Here is a 17,437-nt window from a genome sequence, read left to right as displayed (position 1 = left end):
GAGTCCAACCATAACCTAACTCTGGCACTAAACCATGTCCCTAAGAACCTCATCTGTATGTCTTTTAAACACCTCCAGGGATGGTGACTCCACCACTTCCCTGGGCAGTCAATTTCAATGCCTGACAACCATTTCCATGAAGAATTTTTTCCTAACATCCAATCTAAACTTTCCCTGGCACAACTTGAAGACATTTCCTCTTGTCTTATCACTGGATATTTGGGAGAAGAGACCAACACCTTCCATGCTACAATTGGGAAACCCTTCTCTAAAAGCAGGGCAAGGTCACAGGGTATCTCCACTCTCTCTTCTGAGGGGGGTCCCAGCATCAGGTCTGGCATCGATCTCTGTCCTGGGTCACTGCCTCTGCCAGTGTTGGGGCAGGAGGAGCAGGGACAACCCACTTATTCCCAGGGCAAGGAGACGGTGGCAGATTTGGGCTGCACCCTGTTGGGGTTGGTTTCCAGGAGCTCATCGGTGCTGCGCTCTAAGGGCTGAACTCCAAATCGTGCACAGATTTTCTTTCCAAGATACAGGAGTTTAGTGCTGACTCTTCATCATCATCATTAGTTATTTGTTGGTGGGTTGGGTGCTTTTGCACAGTACAATTTTTGTTCTCACTATTTTAAAGGGTTGTTAGTTGGTCTAGTACTTTTTCGTTTTGCTTTTCTGTTCCTTTCAGCCGTACTATCACATTTGCAAATTGCTTTGTTACAGATTAGTTTAGGGCGTAATCATGTAACTCTCTTTTACTCAGGATGGTCTACAAGATTTTACCATCCATATGCAATTCGCCTTCAGGGTTTTACCTTCAGTGTATTAACACTGAAAAAAAGGAGGTCAGCATGCAGCCTCAGCTGTTACCATCAACATAGCGCTCTGAATGTGCAACTTTACTTGAAAGCCTCTTTTCATCATTATGAAAAAAATATTAATAAAACAGAAGAGTTAAGATTCTCACTTTCCATTTCGGTAATCTTATTTTGAGAATTTTAAGCTAGCATTGAAATCCTTTTCTCATCACACCAGAGAGCCACATTCATCTTTAAGATATTTATTGATCGTTAAAAATAATAAGATTCCAATCACTCATATAAAAAATAATAAATCTGAATAAAGGAGCATGACTGTGAGAGGTGGGGGGAGAGATCCTCAGATGTCGCCTTACTCCGGTCATCATGGATCTGACAGGGCTGGAAGGATTTTTCCGGAGCATTGGCCGAATCCCACGCGGAATCCATTGCCCTGGCAGTAACCTGTGCCCAGAAAACAACAGACAGCTTGTTCTGTAAGGACAGCAGGATTTTACCAGGGGTCAAAGCGAATAAAGGCGTAAAGAGACCAAAAAGTAGTGGAAACGTTTCAGAAACGAAATGAGGGGTAAAAAACCAGAACACCTGGAAGAGTTCAAGTAGCCCAGGAATAGAAAAGTAGAAAAAAGAAGCACAAAATGCTAAACACAGCAATATGCGAGTTCAGTGAATTGATCAAAGAGCAAACAAGATGTGCAATATTTCTGTTTTCAAACCTAATCTGCAGCATCATCAATCTAACTGGCAAGCTGATTCGCTGCCTGGCCCAGCCTTGCAATTAATAAAGTAAATCTGAACTCTCTTTCTGCAGCATTAGGACTGCTCTTGGGACATCGGGACTCTTATAGCCAGAAAGATGATCATTAAACCTCTTCAAAGAGCAGGACCTACCCTTGCAGAGCCTGTTTCTCTCGCTAAAATCAAGTAGTTTATTTCCATGAGAAACTCAGCATCTGACTCAAAATATTCATTTATCCTCTGTTATATAAAGAGGCATTGCAAGTCTGCTGACTGCTGCTGAAGTTACCGGCCTGTGACAACATCTCTAGCTGCAGGACGATCCAATCTGTCCCTGCTCCTGCATGGTGGGACAAATGACATTAGGATGGAGATGCTGCAGAGCCTCTTGCTGCCATGGACCAGCCGAGCTGCTCCAGAAACAGCATCCCTGAGCGAAGCTGTGGATGGAGGAGAGGGGACACAGCCAGGGGCTTCAGGCCCATATGGGAAGACTTTTCTGGAGAGAAACAGCTGAGGAGACCTACTGTAGCTCTCCGCCAACAACAGCTGATCAAAGGAAGGACACGAGTGGCACATGCTGTATTTTAAGGACAGATTTCATAGTTAGAGATGGATTTTCTTAAAATAATGGAATACATCACCTTTGCTGCATGTGATAAAACCCAGCTGCCTTTGAGAAGCCTAGAGGGAGCTGAACAGAACAGACTTTAGCCTCAACTCCCACCCTTAGCAGGGATCAGTGGCAACCTTTGCTGAGCAAGAGGAGAACGGATGGGTTCAGGCAGCCAAAATTACTGTAGCATGAGGACGGACCTTACCAGCTCCAACCCATGGGGCAGCTCGCACAGCCAGGCTGAAATGACATTTTTCCAAGACCAGCAGTGTCTGTAAGTGCTAACAGCCTGCCCACAGCCACCACCCCAGTATCTGCGGGGTAATCCCCATTCCTAAGCTTTACTTGAGTAAGGCACTTGCTTTGAGGTTCAGCTCAGTTTCCACTTGTCTCATTAGGCTTCATCGCCAGCTCTCCTTTGAGCGCTGGCTTATTATTTCAGTCCAGTTTAGTTATCCCTGCTGTCAACTACAATTTAGAGCAGTACCAAGCAGCAGCACGTTTAACAAAGCGAGCTCTGTGCTGCCAGAGCAGCGGCCTGAGCAGAGTGCCAAGGAGCAACAGAGAGGATTTTACAATGGCTGCAGCAAACCTTCCCTTGCAAGGCTCCCTCCCTGAGATGCACTTCTTGGGAAAGATATATTTCTCTCATTTTATTGTGTTTGGGCCCTGAAATAGTTCCCATGAGGGGAGTGAGAACAAAATGTTGAAATAGGAGACTAGCTATTATGGGTTGGGTGCTTCGGAAGAGCTAACAGCACAGCCTCAGGGGAGGATGCAATAGCAGCAGCCCTGCCTCAAGGGTGTCTTAAGGCACTGGACTTGCTATGTATCACTAAATAGGAGCAGGTCCCAAACTGTCCCAGCAGACAGCCCCAGCAGCATCTGCCTCTAACAAACAGTGTTGTGCCCTGATCACTACAACCACAAACTGTTACTGGTGTAAAATAGCACAGCAGAGTGATTAACATGAGACTGTCCCACTGGGGCAACAGTGCCTTCATCCAGGTTAACACCACCACCATCGTGCCATCTTTAAGGATAAAAGACATCAAAGATTTAAAGTATTTATTTAAAGGCAGCTTGTTCTGGGCATGAAGAACAACATGGGTCACAATCTGGTCTCATTTGTCACCCAGCTGGTCACCTTGTGCCAGGTTGCCAGACTGCAAGGTGCTCATTGCCAGTAAGGATGTCAGCATGTAACTCCAAAGGGACATTCAGAATACCTGACTGTACCCTAAGTTAGGGCTCCTGGCATAGTTACTGGAGGGACATCTGCACCTCTGGAGGGCAATGAATTGCTGGAGGAGTGTCTCTCTGCACGGAATGTATGGGATCCTATGGAGAACAGCGTCAGATGCCTACATGTTGCAGCATGAGTTGTTGCTGGGCTGTTGGAAGGGGACTCCTTGGTTTCATCATCCACCATTCCCTCCAGTACATCTACATCTCCAGTTGTCTCAGCATCTTCCTCTGCAAAACTGGCAGCATCTCACAGAAACGTGATTTTCAAAGCTATTGCACGCACTGCCAGATGGGAGGCACCAAGGCTCTGGCTGCAGCACTACCAAAACTACTTATAGAGCCATCACTTGGAGATGGAAATATATCTGCATATGCGTAATATATTTTTCATCATGGGCAAGTTCTTGGGTTTTGTTTAAAAGCTTTCTGAAAAAAAAAAAATGAGAATTTTTAGAATGTTTTGGCAAAAGTCCTAAAAGTCCTGGTTGGACTGAGCAGGCACAGGTATGTGAACACACACTAGCATCATACTGTCATGTCCTTCAGGTTGCTGCGTAGGCATCAGTCACATTTTCTCTGCCTTAAGTCATGTTTTGAAGCGTTTTCTCATTGCTTGAACCATTTTGCTCTTGTGCAGACTATCTCTGATCACAACAGCACAATGGAGGTGCTCAGAGCCAGGTGTGGCACTGGCTGGGTCTCAACTGATGGTGTACAACATCCCACAAGGTGTTCTCTAAAAATGCAGTAATTGACCCAGCAAAGATTGGATCAAAAGTTTCTCATGGATGTTTTGCCAAATATTTGTCACCTTAAGGGCATAAGGGGTTGTCAGGATGAGAGGAAAGGAAATAATAGATCTTTTTGCACTGGTTTTCGGATTAAAAAGAAGTAGGAGTAGGATTTAGATTGCAAAACACGACAGTAGATTTTAATTAATAAAATATTTAGTTTCTCAAGGTGAAAATTCAAACCATGACCCAGCATGAAGCAGCTCTGAAGCACAGCCCTTTGCAGAGGGGAGCTTGTTAGCTGTGTTAGCGGGCTTCGTGCTGGTTCCTACATATTTGATTTGCAACACGCTTCACTCAATATGCACATTTTGCTCTTTTTTTTTTTTCAAAATAACGTTTTGCAGCATTCGCCAAGCTCTGTTCCAAATGCAGACTTGGACTGTGGTGGCAACAAATCAACTAATTTTAGTCCCAATGTATTTCGTGTCCGTAAAAGCGAAAACCTCTCCATTCCCTTAGCATTCACGCCCAGTCATAGTGAGATCATCAATTACTTAGCAAAGCAAGCAATCTAATTCAGAAAGCATTTATTGCAGGGAAACTTCTATCCAGCTGCTTCTGCCTCCTGACAGGTAGGATGGAAACAACCGTGCAGGTACGTACAGAACAGCCCATCTCCCCGCCAGGCGCTCGCACTGGGATCAATCTATGGAAACACATCCTCGCTGCCGTGTAAGAGCGGATTTTTGGCCATTACCTGTCAAAATGATTTCGTCTCCGTCCTGCAGGAATTTACGAGACTGTCCCCTGCCGAGAGGGATTTCTTTGGTTCCGTTCCAGGACAGCTCCAGCATGGAGCCGAAGCTCTCCGGCTCCTGCAGCAACAGTTCATAAACAAATAGCTGTTTAGTACCTGTCCTACCATTAAGCTACTTTCTGCTGGAAGTACAGGCACAAGTATGTTAACCCTAGAGAACACAGTTTTGCTGCTGCTTGAATTCACTGATACATTAACTTATTTTCCTGCCACTTGCTTGTTCGCTGTCAGGAGCCGTGCTTCCAGCCATTATCTGGTGTGTTTAACATAGTGCTAGAACCTGAAAAGCAGTTTAGTCTGCTACAGAAAGAATGGAAACAAATCAAGGGCACTTCTGCAAACGCGGTGCTTTTATGTTGTCACGTTTCGCAGTTTTATTTACATTTGGTTCTTCAGAAGAGCAAAGCTGGCAAATGTTTGTAAGTCTTTAACGTCAATCTGCAGTACAATAGTTTAGAAGCAGCAAAAAACACTTTAGAAATGCTTAAAATTGAAGTATAGGTGTCTCAACTTGGAAACAACTTACTGTCTTCCAGAGCACTTCGGAAAGTGCTGGTACCTTACCCACATATTGCAACCACTGTGCATATGGCAGTACAGGCAGAATAACAGCTTGTGAAATTAGCTCCAAGTATGTAGCATTAGAGAAATGAAAAGTTATACCCATGCACCTTTTACATGCTCCTCAGAAAGAAAGAACCTGCATTTCACAGAGTATAAATGGGCTGTATGGATTCTTGTGTGCAGAAATTAATTTGTATCTGTAGTAAAATAGTTCTTAGGAAAAGGACACAGGAGGGATCAAAAAAAACAGAAACCAGTCCCTTCCCATCCCCAGCATTCTATGATTCTATGAACAACAATATACCCACCACTTCCCAGTGCAATTTTGGGGCTACAAAAGCATTAACTCAAAGTACAGATATTTTCATGGCTGCTCACATCAAACAGGGCTTAGACCCAAAGCCCTGCTCAGTCGGTTTTGGATCGGTGATCAGTTCTCAGCAACTGTCGTTGTTTGAACACTTACGGGTCCACTGATGGTGCCAGAAGCCAGGAGATCTCCAGGTCTGAGGTTGCACCCGTTGATGGAATGATGAGCCAGCTGCTGTTTCATGGTCCAGTACATGTGCTGGAGGAAGGAGAAGAGCAGGTTAAAGCAATGAAGGCCAATCCTCACAGGCATGTCATCAGCCTATGCAGAACATACTGCGTTCTCGGGATGATGCTGATAAGACTGTCCCTAAAGAAAAGCTTCCTCATTTAATGAGGAACCACTGCTACTTAGTGCTGCATTCACAGTATTTACTGTGTCCTGGCTGATTGCTTCCTCAATGATGACCGAGAGCTGTTATGTGCATATAAAACACATACTTTAACATGCAATTTAGTCACGTAAAATTTCTCTCCTTTCAGCTGGATGTCATCCCTCATCTTATTCTTCCTCTTTAAAGCCAGCACTGCTGACCCAGGATCCATGATTAAGTCCAGTATTTTAATGAGTTTATAGCAAAATCTCCTTATTACTGATTTGCTGACTACTGATTTACCGATTAAGGTAATTACTATGCAAAGAACCAAATGTGAATATGAAATTGATTGAGAAATTCTGCAGCTGGTACATATACCTCCTGCCTTATGATCCCTTCGGTCAGCCTGCAGGGACAGAGGGACAGACAGGGGCTGGGGACAGACTGGGGCTTGCACCTCAGCACATCGAGAGGCAATTCCTCTGCTTGCGAGTCATCTGCTCTCATTGCTCTCTGCAGAATTAGCACATGATTTACAATGCTCTGAGTAGTGGGAAGGGCTGCCACCTTCTTCAGTGCTCGAGCTTTCAGGTATTTCCATCTCTGCAGAGGGATGAATTATCACCACCCTCCACTCTTCTCTCTCTGTCCCCTACACAAACACATGCCAGGCTTGATCTCCAGCTGATGCAAAAGTCAGCGTTCGAAATCGCCTAAGGCTGGAGCTGATGGCATCAGCAAGATTTCAAACAAATGAAAGATAGTGGAGCTTTACCTTGAAATTGGATCTGCATATGGTCGCTGGCATGCTCATTCCTTCTCCTGCGGAAAATAAAGAACAAGAAACAGGGAAGCAAATTGTTTGTGTTGGATGAATAATTTTGGAGTCTTTTGATTTTACAGATGAATGGAGACTTCTTTTATCGTTGTAATCTCTAGCAGGAAACAAGCAACAACATTTTCTATATCGATATGGAGGCCAGCATTTCATAGAAAACAAGTGTGTGGGTGGCACTGGGGTAGTATCAAGGTGCCCATTTCCTACTCTCTGCTCTCCTAAAGGAGCAGCACCTGGACCTACTGGGCAGCAGGGCCATGAGCTGGGTTAACATCTGCATCTCCTGTTGATCTCATCTTTCCATACCCAGGCAGGCAGACCCCACAGGGATCCTCTTCATCACGAGCTGATCACCTGGGAGACATTCCCTCCTCAACAAATTGCTGCGTGGCCAGTGGGGAGCATGAAGAGCTTTGCCTCTTTCTCTGACGGAGATAATATGGGCAAAGAAAGGAAAGTAGGATTGCAGAGCCAAGGGTAAGCTGTCTGAAATACATGGTGGCTCTGCATCCCTTAATTGGCAATTTCAGCTTTATAACCCACTCAGCAGTATCATACCCTTAATAGCAACGAAGAGCTTGATGTCAAAAGTGTAGGGCTCTTTATCCTGAAGGTAGGGCAGTGGTTTGGGATCCTGAAAGCATACAAAAGGCACCACAGTCTAAACAAACAGAAAGGAAAAATTCCACAAGCCATCCCGGTGACTTTTTGTTTAATCAGGCTGTGCTGCACACCCCATTTACTCCACCATTGCTACTGCTCAGATCATTGCTTTGCTTGCTCTCATGCACATGCTTTGAAAGATCTTTCTGAGCAGATGTGATATCCATATAATCTGAGTCCTTGGTCTGCACATGGGCTCCAAAAGCCGTCTCCATCATTACGGTGTGGATGTCAACCCAAAACAAACACAGGGCTCGCACACCTTTGCTCTGTGTCTGCACAGAGAAGGCAGTTGTGAGCTCTCTGTGGGACTCTTTATTGTCTTCTTCCATTTTAACTAAATCTCTACATAATGCAGACAACTGGAAATGCTTGAACAAAGTGGTTTGGCTCAAGTTCACTCTCTCCACTGCTTGCTGGATGCCAAGGGCTTCCAGACACTAAGCAGCAGCTCTCTGATCAGTTTGTTTTCCAGATGTTTTTAAGGAGAGCATTTTTCTGCCCTGCTCAAGCATGCAGGATGGCAGCTCAGGGCACCGTGTGGCAGCACCAGTGACATCAATGAGCATTTGAACTCAGATGTCCCAGGATGCCTTCACACATTTAGAAGCAGGATCACACTTGAAAACTCTATAAAGATCTGGTACAGCTCAGTGATTTCTACTGATGGGACCTACCAGCCCTGCTGAGATTTTTCTAGCCCTACTTTCCCTTTGTTTCTACCCCTTCCCTTGCTAACCTGGACAGGGTTTGGCAGCACGAATGGCATAAGAGCTTCCATCGTGACCACCCAAGGAGAGATGGTTGTGCCAAAGCTCTTGCCCAGGAACGGACCCAGAGGAACATATTCCCATTTCTGGATGTCACGGGCTAGGAAGAGAAAATTCAAAGCAATACTGTTAAATATATCCCAGGAATTACACAGCTTTCACACCTGTTTAAAGAGCAATATGGACTGGACAAGTTATCACCACCCTTTTCTAGCCATTGTGCCCAAATCCTGATTTCAATCCATCCCTTTCAGATCCTCAAACCAGTTTTCTTAGACCAGCAAGATTAGGAAGGAAAGTCAGCTATAATTAAAACAGGTCAGGTCACCCCTATATGACCAGTAGTTTTATCCCCACTTTATTCAATGTTTTTACACCCTGCTAATGGTCCATGCCAGTTGCAGGGCCAATTTCAGCCAGTGAAATCTATGCATATACTGAGGGTTTTGTGATTGCCAAACCCTTTTCCTACTCCTGATACTGAAATCAATCCTCTGTTGGAATCACCATCTTTAGCGCTGCTCAATCCCTGCCCAGAAGAACTTAGACTGATATTAGCTCGTTCATGAGTAAATAAATCTTCATTAGGCAGCAATTTCTGGTTCTACTGATTGATCGAAGACGGATTGAGATAGAGCCAGAGAAACGCAGACAGCATTTCATTTTCATCCCTTTCAATCATACCCAGTGGTTTCAATCATGACTATTCTACTATTAAAATATATCATTTGTCCCTGTGTGAGGTTTCCTGTGATGCTGTAACCCCCTCTCCAGGCAGAGTCCCGCGGCACAGATTACCGCTCCAATCGTTCATCAGGACCATCCCAAAGATGTGCTCCTGTGCTCTGCTGATAGGAATTGGCTCCCCATACTTGTTGCCAGGACCTACAAAGAATGCCTGAAATTGAAAAATGTTGATTAAGGAAGTTTTTGAAGCTAAAAATTTTCACTGCACAAGGGGTTACATGCACGAGCAACAGAGGATGTGTGGGTTGGGATTTTGCATCATTTCCCATATACAATTAGACAAAACCCATGGCCTAACTTCTTCTTTCTTCCCCTCCATGAAGCTGGCAGGCTTGAAATACTTGAGAGCACTGTGTTGCTAAGAGACAGACTTAAACAAGGGTGTGACATTGTCAAAACACGGGAGAAATGGTCCCTCTCAATTACAATCTGGATGCAGAGCAGGTTTGCCCACTGAAGTGACTCTGTTTGCTGCAGACAGTGACCAGGAAAGAGCTTGAAGTCATCTGAGGGGATGCTGAAGGTGGCTGGAGCCTGTCATGACAGGGGGGAGATGGAGAAATGTGCCCACTGATAAAACAAGTTGATGAACTGGGTGCCTGCCCTTACTCCCTTAGAATATGTACAGCGTGAGCCCTTGGCAGGGGTATCTACAGCGAATCGCAGTTGTCTCTTTACACCAACAGTATGAAAGATTTTCTTCCAAAGCCTTCACCAGTCTAAATTCACTCTCACAGCTGCCGGCAGTAAAACTCAGGCTGAAAAACAGATGTACAGCAGGACTTCAGGTACCCACTCTATGGGACTGCCTCCTACTTTATTGCATTGATCTGCAAAGCATACAGCATTAAAGGCTTGCAGTTTATTTTTAGTACCATTTCCCTTTATATTAGACTTCTTTCACTTTTTTTGTTTTTTACAGAGGAGAGATGGGGAATAAGTCATATCAATGATACAAATCATATAAATCATAATGAACAATCCTGTAAAACTCTCCCTTCTGGACCACACTAAGCCACAAGAAGATGCACCTTCCAAGGATGATTTTTACAACACCCACAGCATGGGTTTCATCCTTCCAGCCAGAAGGATGAGGGGTTTGAATTGCATTCCCAAGAACTCATGTCTTCCTCTGCTCTACACTCAAGGCACAGACAGCCTGTACCTCCAAAATTCCCAGCATCCAGTAAAAGATCCTGGCTACAGCGCAGATGTAACTGCTAACCAGATAACAGGCTGTGGTGTCTGCTAAAAAGGATGATGCCTGAGTGCTTCCAGACTGCTGCACTGGTGCTCAGACTTGGCCAGACGAGCTGTTTCCAGCCTGAAAGCTGCATTAGCAAACCACTGAACGAGCTAACGCACCCTGCGACTCCTCAGAAGGGAAGGTTTTTGCCATAGAAATATTTATTGCCAGCCGCACAGGCTGCTCAGAGGGAAACACAGGGATGGACCTCACGAGGCATTCATTTTAGAAGATAAACCTACCTTTTCTTCCCTGTTTCTATTTTGATGTTTGTTTATTAAAGTAGCAGGGGGGAAAAACCTCATCTTACCATTTCTAACTCAATATCCAGACGCTTACAAGCACCAAACACTGGAGGTTTATCTGTGGATAGAAGAAAGAGTATTTTATGACAAGGAGGCAGGTAGGGAAAAAAAGGTAACAGCCAGAAGAAACAGAGCAGCTGGTGCTGCCCAGTGTGCAAAGATGAGATGGACTTAACTCAGGGCTTTCTCTTGCCCTGACCCCAGGCTGGGCTTTAGACAAGGCATCCCAGACCTGTCCTCTCCACTATTCTGTGATGTGGAGGAAAAATAAAGACTAAAAAAATAAGAAGTCACATTAAAAGCCTATCGTGGACTCACCGTTATCAGGTCTCATTTGCCCCACAGGTCTCCGTATGGGTGTCCCGGACACCACAACGGACGATGCCCGGCCGTGATAACCCACGGGTAAATGCAGCCTGTGAAAGGACATCACAGAGCTCAGGTTAGCTGTGTAACCATCGCCATCCAGAGCAGCTTTTTGGGGTCAAAACAACACGGGGGTGTGAGATACAAGGAGCAATCTCTGCGTAAATGGGCATGGACATTTGCAGCTCACTGATATAAAGATGCGAGCAAACTATAATCCAAAGCCACATCTTAATGCACTTTTGTGCCACTGCTCCACTTAATTCCTTGGAGCTTAAGCTCTGCTTTCTTGTCATTCAGCAAAACCCCATTTCTTAGGTAAATCTGTCTTTGTACCAGAGGGTTGCATTGTAATTGGTGTGGCTGCTACAAGGAAATGCAGTGCAGACTCAGCTAAGGTTGGAGAAATGTGGTTTTCAGCTCTCTTATCAAACTCTTGACAGTACAGATTCTCATCCCCCACAGAACCGAAATCAGTATTTTCCTGAAAAACCACTCAGATCTTTGAAATATTCTAGGTAAGTACATATAAGCATACAAAATAACGCTGTGTCAGGGAAAAACCTGAGCTACCCACCAGTTAGGCATCAAAGCATCCTCCTTCCCCCTGAACATGATCCCAACGTTCGTGGCATGTTGGCGTGAAGAATAGAAGTCAGTGTAATCTCCTGCATGGAAAGAAACCCGTAAAATAGGGATGAACGGCAGGAAAATCCCTCATCTGCCAGGACTAGAGCACAGTGCACACTGCTGGCAATGAAAAGAACAGAAAAGGAGGCAGTGAGAGCGCTGAGCAGGAGCAAGTAGCAACAATTAATATTACCAGTGCAGGAATGTAATTAATAGCACAAAGGTGGTGATTGGCACAGTTTACCTATAAAATTATGCATGCAAAACTGGCCTTTTTTGAAAAAAAAAAGAGCCTCCAGCAGAGAAAAGGGGCAGAAAGAGCAGGGACATAAAGCAGCAGCCGGCTTCCCATAGACAAGCCGGGTCCCGCTGCTCGTTCTGTTGTTTTGCCGGCGGTACCCGGGTGGAGGGAATCGGCTCATACTCAGGACATCTGCTGCCCTCTGCTGCCATCCCTGCCGAACAGCTCCCACCCTTCGCATTCATGGGAAATCAGAGGGTTTGGGGGGAAAAAACCCTCAGTTTAGGAGGGGGCGTTTATATTTGCAGGCTCAGTAAGTTATCTCGCAGCCCCAGCAGAGGATACAGCCAGCGCTTGCTCTCAGGACAAGCACAAATGATGCACAGGGCAGAGCTGAACTAAGCGTGGTGGAAACCTAAATAACTTGGAGGTGTGTGAGACAGCAAGTTCACATCCCTGCTCCTACGAAGGTTGCACCTCTCAAGCGATTTTGATCAAGTTCTTTTGGGTCCAAATATAAATTTCTGTTAAAAACAGGAAGATGTTTATATACCTTTATGGACACACTAACTCCAAAACAGCTCATGGCTTCATGGGAGTGGAGGTAAGATTTGAGCTGCAGAGTAATAGTCTGGGAGCAGAGACTCACGCTTATTTATGAGGCTGTGCCAGAGTATCTACCTTGCAAAACTTTTAAAGATCTGCATTATTTTCTGATGGCAAATGGGGAAAATGTTGGAACCTAAACAAATGTTTCTTCCCCGGCTCTAGTCACAAAGGCCTTTGCTGATGTCAGTTTGATGGTAAGTGTTATATGGCACCAGGCAATATATTCACTGATTAAGTGAAAAATGCATCCAGGAATTTTCTGGCTGCTACTGAGCTTCCCAAGGCTTTTATTCTTGTGCCACAGACAGCGCCTACCTTTCATTATATACAATAATCTACTTCTGGCTCCTGCAAAACCCACTCAATGTCACAGCTATGATCTGTCTGTCTGAGCAAGCTGGAAATAAAGCAGCTTCTCCGGAGGAGAGTGAAGGGCAGCACTGAGCATCCTTTGGCTATGGGAGACTCACCGATGTGGGCTGGCAGGTGCATCGTCGCAGAAGCCTGAGGTACAAACGCTCTGAAATGAAAAATGATGACTTCAGCTCTCAGAAAACTTGCAGCTCTCAAATATTAATAGTTTATAAGCATGTAAGGGGCTGAGTCTCGACTAGCTCCTTCCTTAATTTATTTTGCAAAGACTTGCAGCAAAAAAAACCTTGCAAAATAAATTAAGACGACTGCACAGGCTGCTGTTGCTGAGACCGAAAGGAGCGTCCATCAGGGTGTGAGCGGGAGGGGAGGCGATGCTCGCGGTGAGCTGGCTGGTTTGCCAAGGGGCACGGAGAGACACGCCATGCCCATGCACACAGCCCAGCTGGTCGCCGCTGCCTCTGCCGCATGCAATGGATGATTTCATGGGATGGGGCTCTCGGGGTGCCCGATTCAAATTGCTGGACATGCTCAGGGGAGGTCTGTGTGCCAAGCAGCCATTCAACCCCTTTCCTGCCTGTGTATGCCTAAATCATCCCGGCAAGACAGGGAGGAATGGCTCCTGTTGCTGCCAGGGCAAGCAGTTGTAGCGCTTAAAGCATCGCTCTGGACAAAAAAGAAGGTATGTGATTAATGGATATGCACATTTTCCATCAGCAGAGCATGGAGCAGGGCACAGTTCTCCCCTCCCACCCCTACACCAGTGCACTGCCCTGTATCTGAAACCAATTTGTGACAAGGGGGTTGGTTTTAGCAAACTCCGGAAGTTTCTGAGGAGCCATTGGAGGGGTGACCCCTTGCCAGAAGAGGCTCCAGGGCAGTGCTGGGGGATGTGGCAGAGGTGGGGCAGAGACCCTGGCAGCCACCTCGTCACCAAAGGCCATGATGGAGGGGACGCAGCCACCCATCTTCCTGGGCAGCCCAGCTGGACACCCCACAGAGAGGCAGTGGGTCTGGGTCACCCCAGGGCAGAGCTCAGTGTCCCCAGGGGAAGGGTGACACCCCAGATCTGTGGGCAGCTAAAGGACTTATCAGAGACATAATTAAAAGAGGGAAGCTTTCAATATACCCAAACCCTGGTTAATTCCCATGTAGGTGCCCACATTCAGACCTTCTATTTTGGTGCCCTGGATCACCGGGTGGCACAGGGCACAGCTGGAAGGCCATGGTGCCGCTGCCCGCTCCCTCACCTTCCCCGCAGCTCCACGTTGTCCCTCAGGGTTGGCTCGCCGGCCGACAGCAGCTTCTGCAGACAAGTCCTCGCCTCCATCCACGCCGCCCGGCCCAGCCCCATGAAGGCGTTCAGGGTCGGCTGACAGGGGACAGAGAGGCGAGAACGAGGATAAAAGACCATGTTTTGCTTGCCTTTTGTGTGCATGGAAGACGTCCTGCGCTTGCACCCCAGGGTTATGTGGCGGGGGCTGCCCAGACTGCCCGTGCTCCCCGTTGATCACTCCCCATGCTCCCATCCTCACAACACAAATCCTCCAAAGCAGAACATAATGCACCCTCGCCATGCGCCCATGTGCCTTAGCAGCTTTGATAACTCAACTAGATGTAACCAGAGGCCATTTGTATTTACCTTCAAAACATGGCTTCCCTGTTGTCAAAATCCCATCTGATTCCTTGCCATGAAGTGCTGAAGGCACAAGGGGGACTGAAGTAATTGTTTACACTTTCTGTCAGGCTCCTGCATTGCCCAAGTCTGATGAAAATGGCCTTTGGACCCCAGATGCCCCTGCTCCCCTTGCTATCACAGATGTGATGAGATTACCCTCAAAGTAGAGCCCACCTAACAACACATTTCCAGTTCTTATCTCACCACAAGCTTCTAAAAACCTTTAGGGATGTTTCCAAAGTGTGCGTGGAAATCAGAACAACAGACGCTATGATAAATACCTGGTCAAAGACATGCTGATGTTTGGCAAGAGCTGGTCCATTGAACAGATGTTTAATGACACTGAGATCCAAAATCTGGTCTCCAATTGCGACCCCAAGCCTGTGTCTGGGCTGCAAAGCAGCAAGAGGAGAGCGGGAGAGAAGAAGAGTTTATGTTTGTACCCAAAAATCCCCTAAAGAGGGCAGGGAGGAAGACAGAGATTTTTATTGATCAGGGACAAGGGTCTGGTATTACAGCAATTTGCCATTAAAAGCTCATCAATGAGCCTGGCTACTGGAAAATGTGAAGACCTAGAGGCACAGCATTACTGCAGACTGCCTGCAGCCTTTGAGGGGTGGGAGAGCCTTCCCCTCATCCCCATCTTATGGGGGAATGATAGGACAACAAATAGAGGTTTATTTCCGTGTTCTCTTCCCCCCGCTCCTCATTAATGAGATGTATTTCAGAATAAACTTGTTTAATTGCCAGTCCAGCCTTAAATGTTGATGCTTGTATATCTGAAATATGCTGTGAAGTAGAAAAAAGGCTATTCCTCCTTCTACAGATGGAGAACTGAAGCATAGACATGCCACAGCAGGACTGATCTCATCCCTATAGCCACGTAACTGGAGAGATAAATAGGGATTTCTGCAGCACAGTTCCTCCCCAGCAGACAAAGGGTGCTCTGGACCCCACTGACAATGCTGGGAGCACAGCACACCTTGCTCAGCCATGTTACTTCTGCACCATGTCGAATGAGGCCGCCATACATAACCCACCCTTCATGCCCCATGAGGCAAACCCCAGCCTGCATCCTCACTTCAGGACCAGCTTCCCACATCTACAAGGACATCGCGGCTGCATTCACGGGGCAGATGCAACCCAGGACACAAAGACCCTGTTCATCTCCGCAGCACCAAGCACGTGTGGAGCCAGCGGTGACGGAGCAGCACGGCCGGTCCCACGGCAGCTCCGCCGCAGCTGCACCGGGGGCTATAGAAATGCTGCATGTTTCAATGATTCCTGTCTTTAGACAAACCGGTTACAGTCATTATGAAAACCAACTTACCAAAAGGGAACAGCCACCTATGAAAATCCACGCTGTTAAACCTTTAATTTCTAAACAAGATTCCAAAAGTGATAGTAAGTGTTTATTCAGCAAACATTCCTGCAGGAAACTCTAAAGGTCGTGTCAGGTTAATCTGTAACTGGGATAAGTCAGGAATGATACCGACTGCTTTAGCCTGGACTTGTTACAACACTAGGCCACTTTTAGAACATCATTTTCCTAAATAATTTCTCTATGTCCTTGTCTGCCTTTTCACAGGGTTGGAGTGATGCTTTCTTCAGAGAACACTTTGTAGAAGGCAGAAAAATAATCCAAACTTGCTAGATAACAGTACACACATCTAGGAAGAGATTAAACAAACCATCTCAGTTTTATCTTTGGAAAATACCACATCAGAAAACACAATCTTCCAGTTTATATATATATTTTTTAAACCTGCATGGATAAGCCAAGACAGCAGAAACCAGGAGATAATAATGAAGTTGCCGTGAGCAAGGATAAATAAATCCTCCACTTTTTCCTTCCGAGATGCAGCTCTTGGCTCGTTTCCCCTCCTCTGAGGTCACATCCCCGGGCTCCGTCCCGTCAGGCACTGGGAGGTGTGAGATTAAAATGAATATATAACGTGGCTTCTTAAGGGTGAAGATGAGATTACACTCAGCCACAAGGAAAATGAGGGATTGAATTAAGAATAAAAAAAATATCAGTGTGAACTGTGCCGTGCCTCTACTTAAAAGGATTAAATGCAGAATTAGTGATTTCACAAACACAGTCAAAAACTGCTGTGTGTATTAGCCAAAGTACTTCTTATGAGTATCAACACTTTTGTGCAATCTTAAAAGAAGCTGTTATCAGAATAACCACATTAAGAGCCAATGCAGCAGCTACAGTTTTGCTGTCACATCAGGAAGGTCCCACGAGTGTCCCAGGCTGGGAAGTTCTCTTTTATACCAGGTTGCAAAGAACTTCTGCTGTTATTTGTAGCCTTGGAACAATTGGAACACCCTGAGGACAAAGTTGGCTGTTACTCACCTCCTCCTTAGTGGAGAAAACCCCATATGGGAGATTCTGGAGAGGAAAATCCGAGTCCTTGTCCACCTGTATGAAAGACATGCTGGCCACCGAGCAGTCCCCACTTGCAGATCAGAGCCCCCACGTCCCGAGGAGGAAGATCCTCTCCAGATGTTGTAACCCAGAGCACAGCAGCACCAAATCCCACCCTCCGTCCTCAGCCCCAAACCAATCGCAGACCCGTCTCCATCCCACCCTCTGCTGAGGGTTAATTAGTGCCAGAGGTCTGCATGAGCCAGCAGCTCTTCACTGCTCCCAGTGACGTAGGGACCGGTGGAAAACAACTCTTCCTGCTCCAGAAACCCTCATGTGAACCTGAGGCCCTTCTTCCTATAGCTGGACTCAATCGTAAAGGT

The 17,437-nt window shown here is 46.1% G+C and overlaps 1 protein-coding gene across 1 annotated transcript; it reads right to left on the bottom strand.

Annotated features, from left to right (window-relative positions):
- Window positions 1-1,038: 1,038 nt before the first annotated feature.
- On the bottom strand, window positions 1,039-17,212 carry FAH (fumarylacetoacetate hydrolase). The gene is made up of 14 exons (XM_065847880.2): window positions 17,043-17,212; window positions 14,962-15,072; window positions 14,253-14,374; window positions 13,101-13,150; window positions 11,728-11,818; window positions 11,103-11,200; window positions 10,790-10,842; window positions 9,285-9,384; window positions 8,456-8,586; window positions 7,612-7,687; window positions 6,991-7,037; window positions 5,996-6,097; window positions 4,906-5,023; window positions 1,039-1,256 (listed from the first exon to the last, which is right to left on the bottom strand). Exons 1-14 carry the CDS (start codon window positions 17,121-17,123, stop codon window positions 1,177-1,179), a joined length of 1,260 nt encoding a protein of 419 aa, XP_065703952.1. The 5' UTR covers window positions 17,124-17,212; the 3' UTR covers window positions 1,039-1,176.
- Window positions 17,213-17,437: the final 225 nt, after the last annotated feature.

Source organism: Patagioenas fasciata, chromosome 12, assembly GCF_037038585.1.
Source record: "Patagioenas fasciata isolate bPatFas1 chromosome 12, bPatFas1.hap1, whole genome shotgun sequence".
Classification (NCBI taxonomy): Eukaryota; Metazoa; Chordata; class Aves; order Columbiformes; family Columbidae; genus Patagioenas; species Patagioenas fasciata.
The sequence above is the reverse complement of the archived record's forward strand: the minus strand, read 5'-3'. Positions and strand labels throughout refer to the sequence as shown.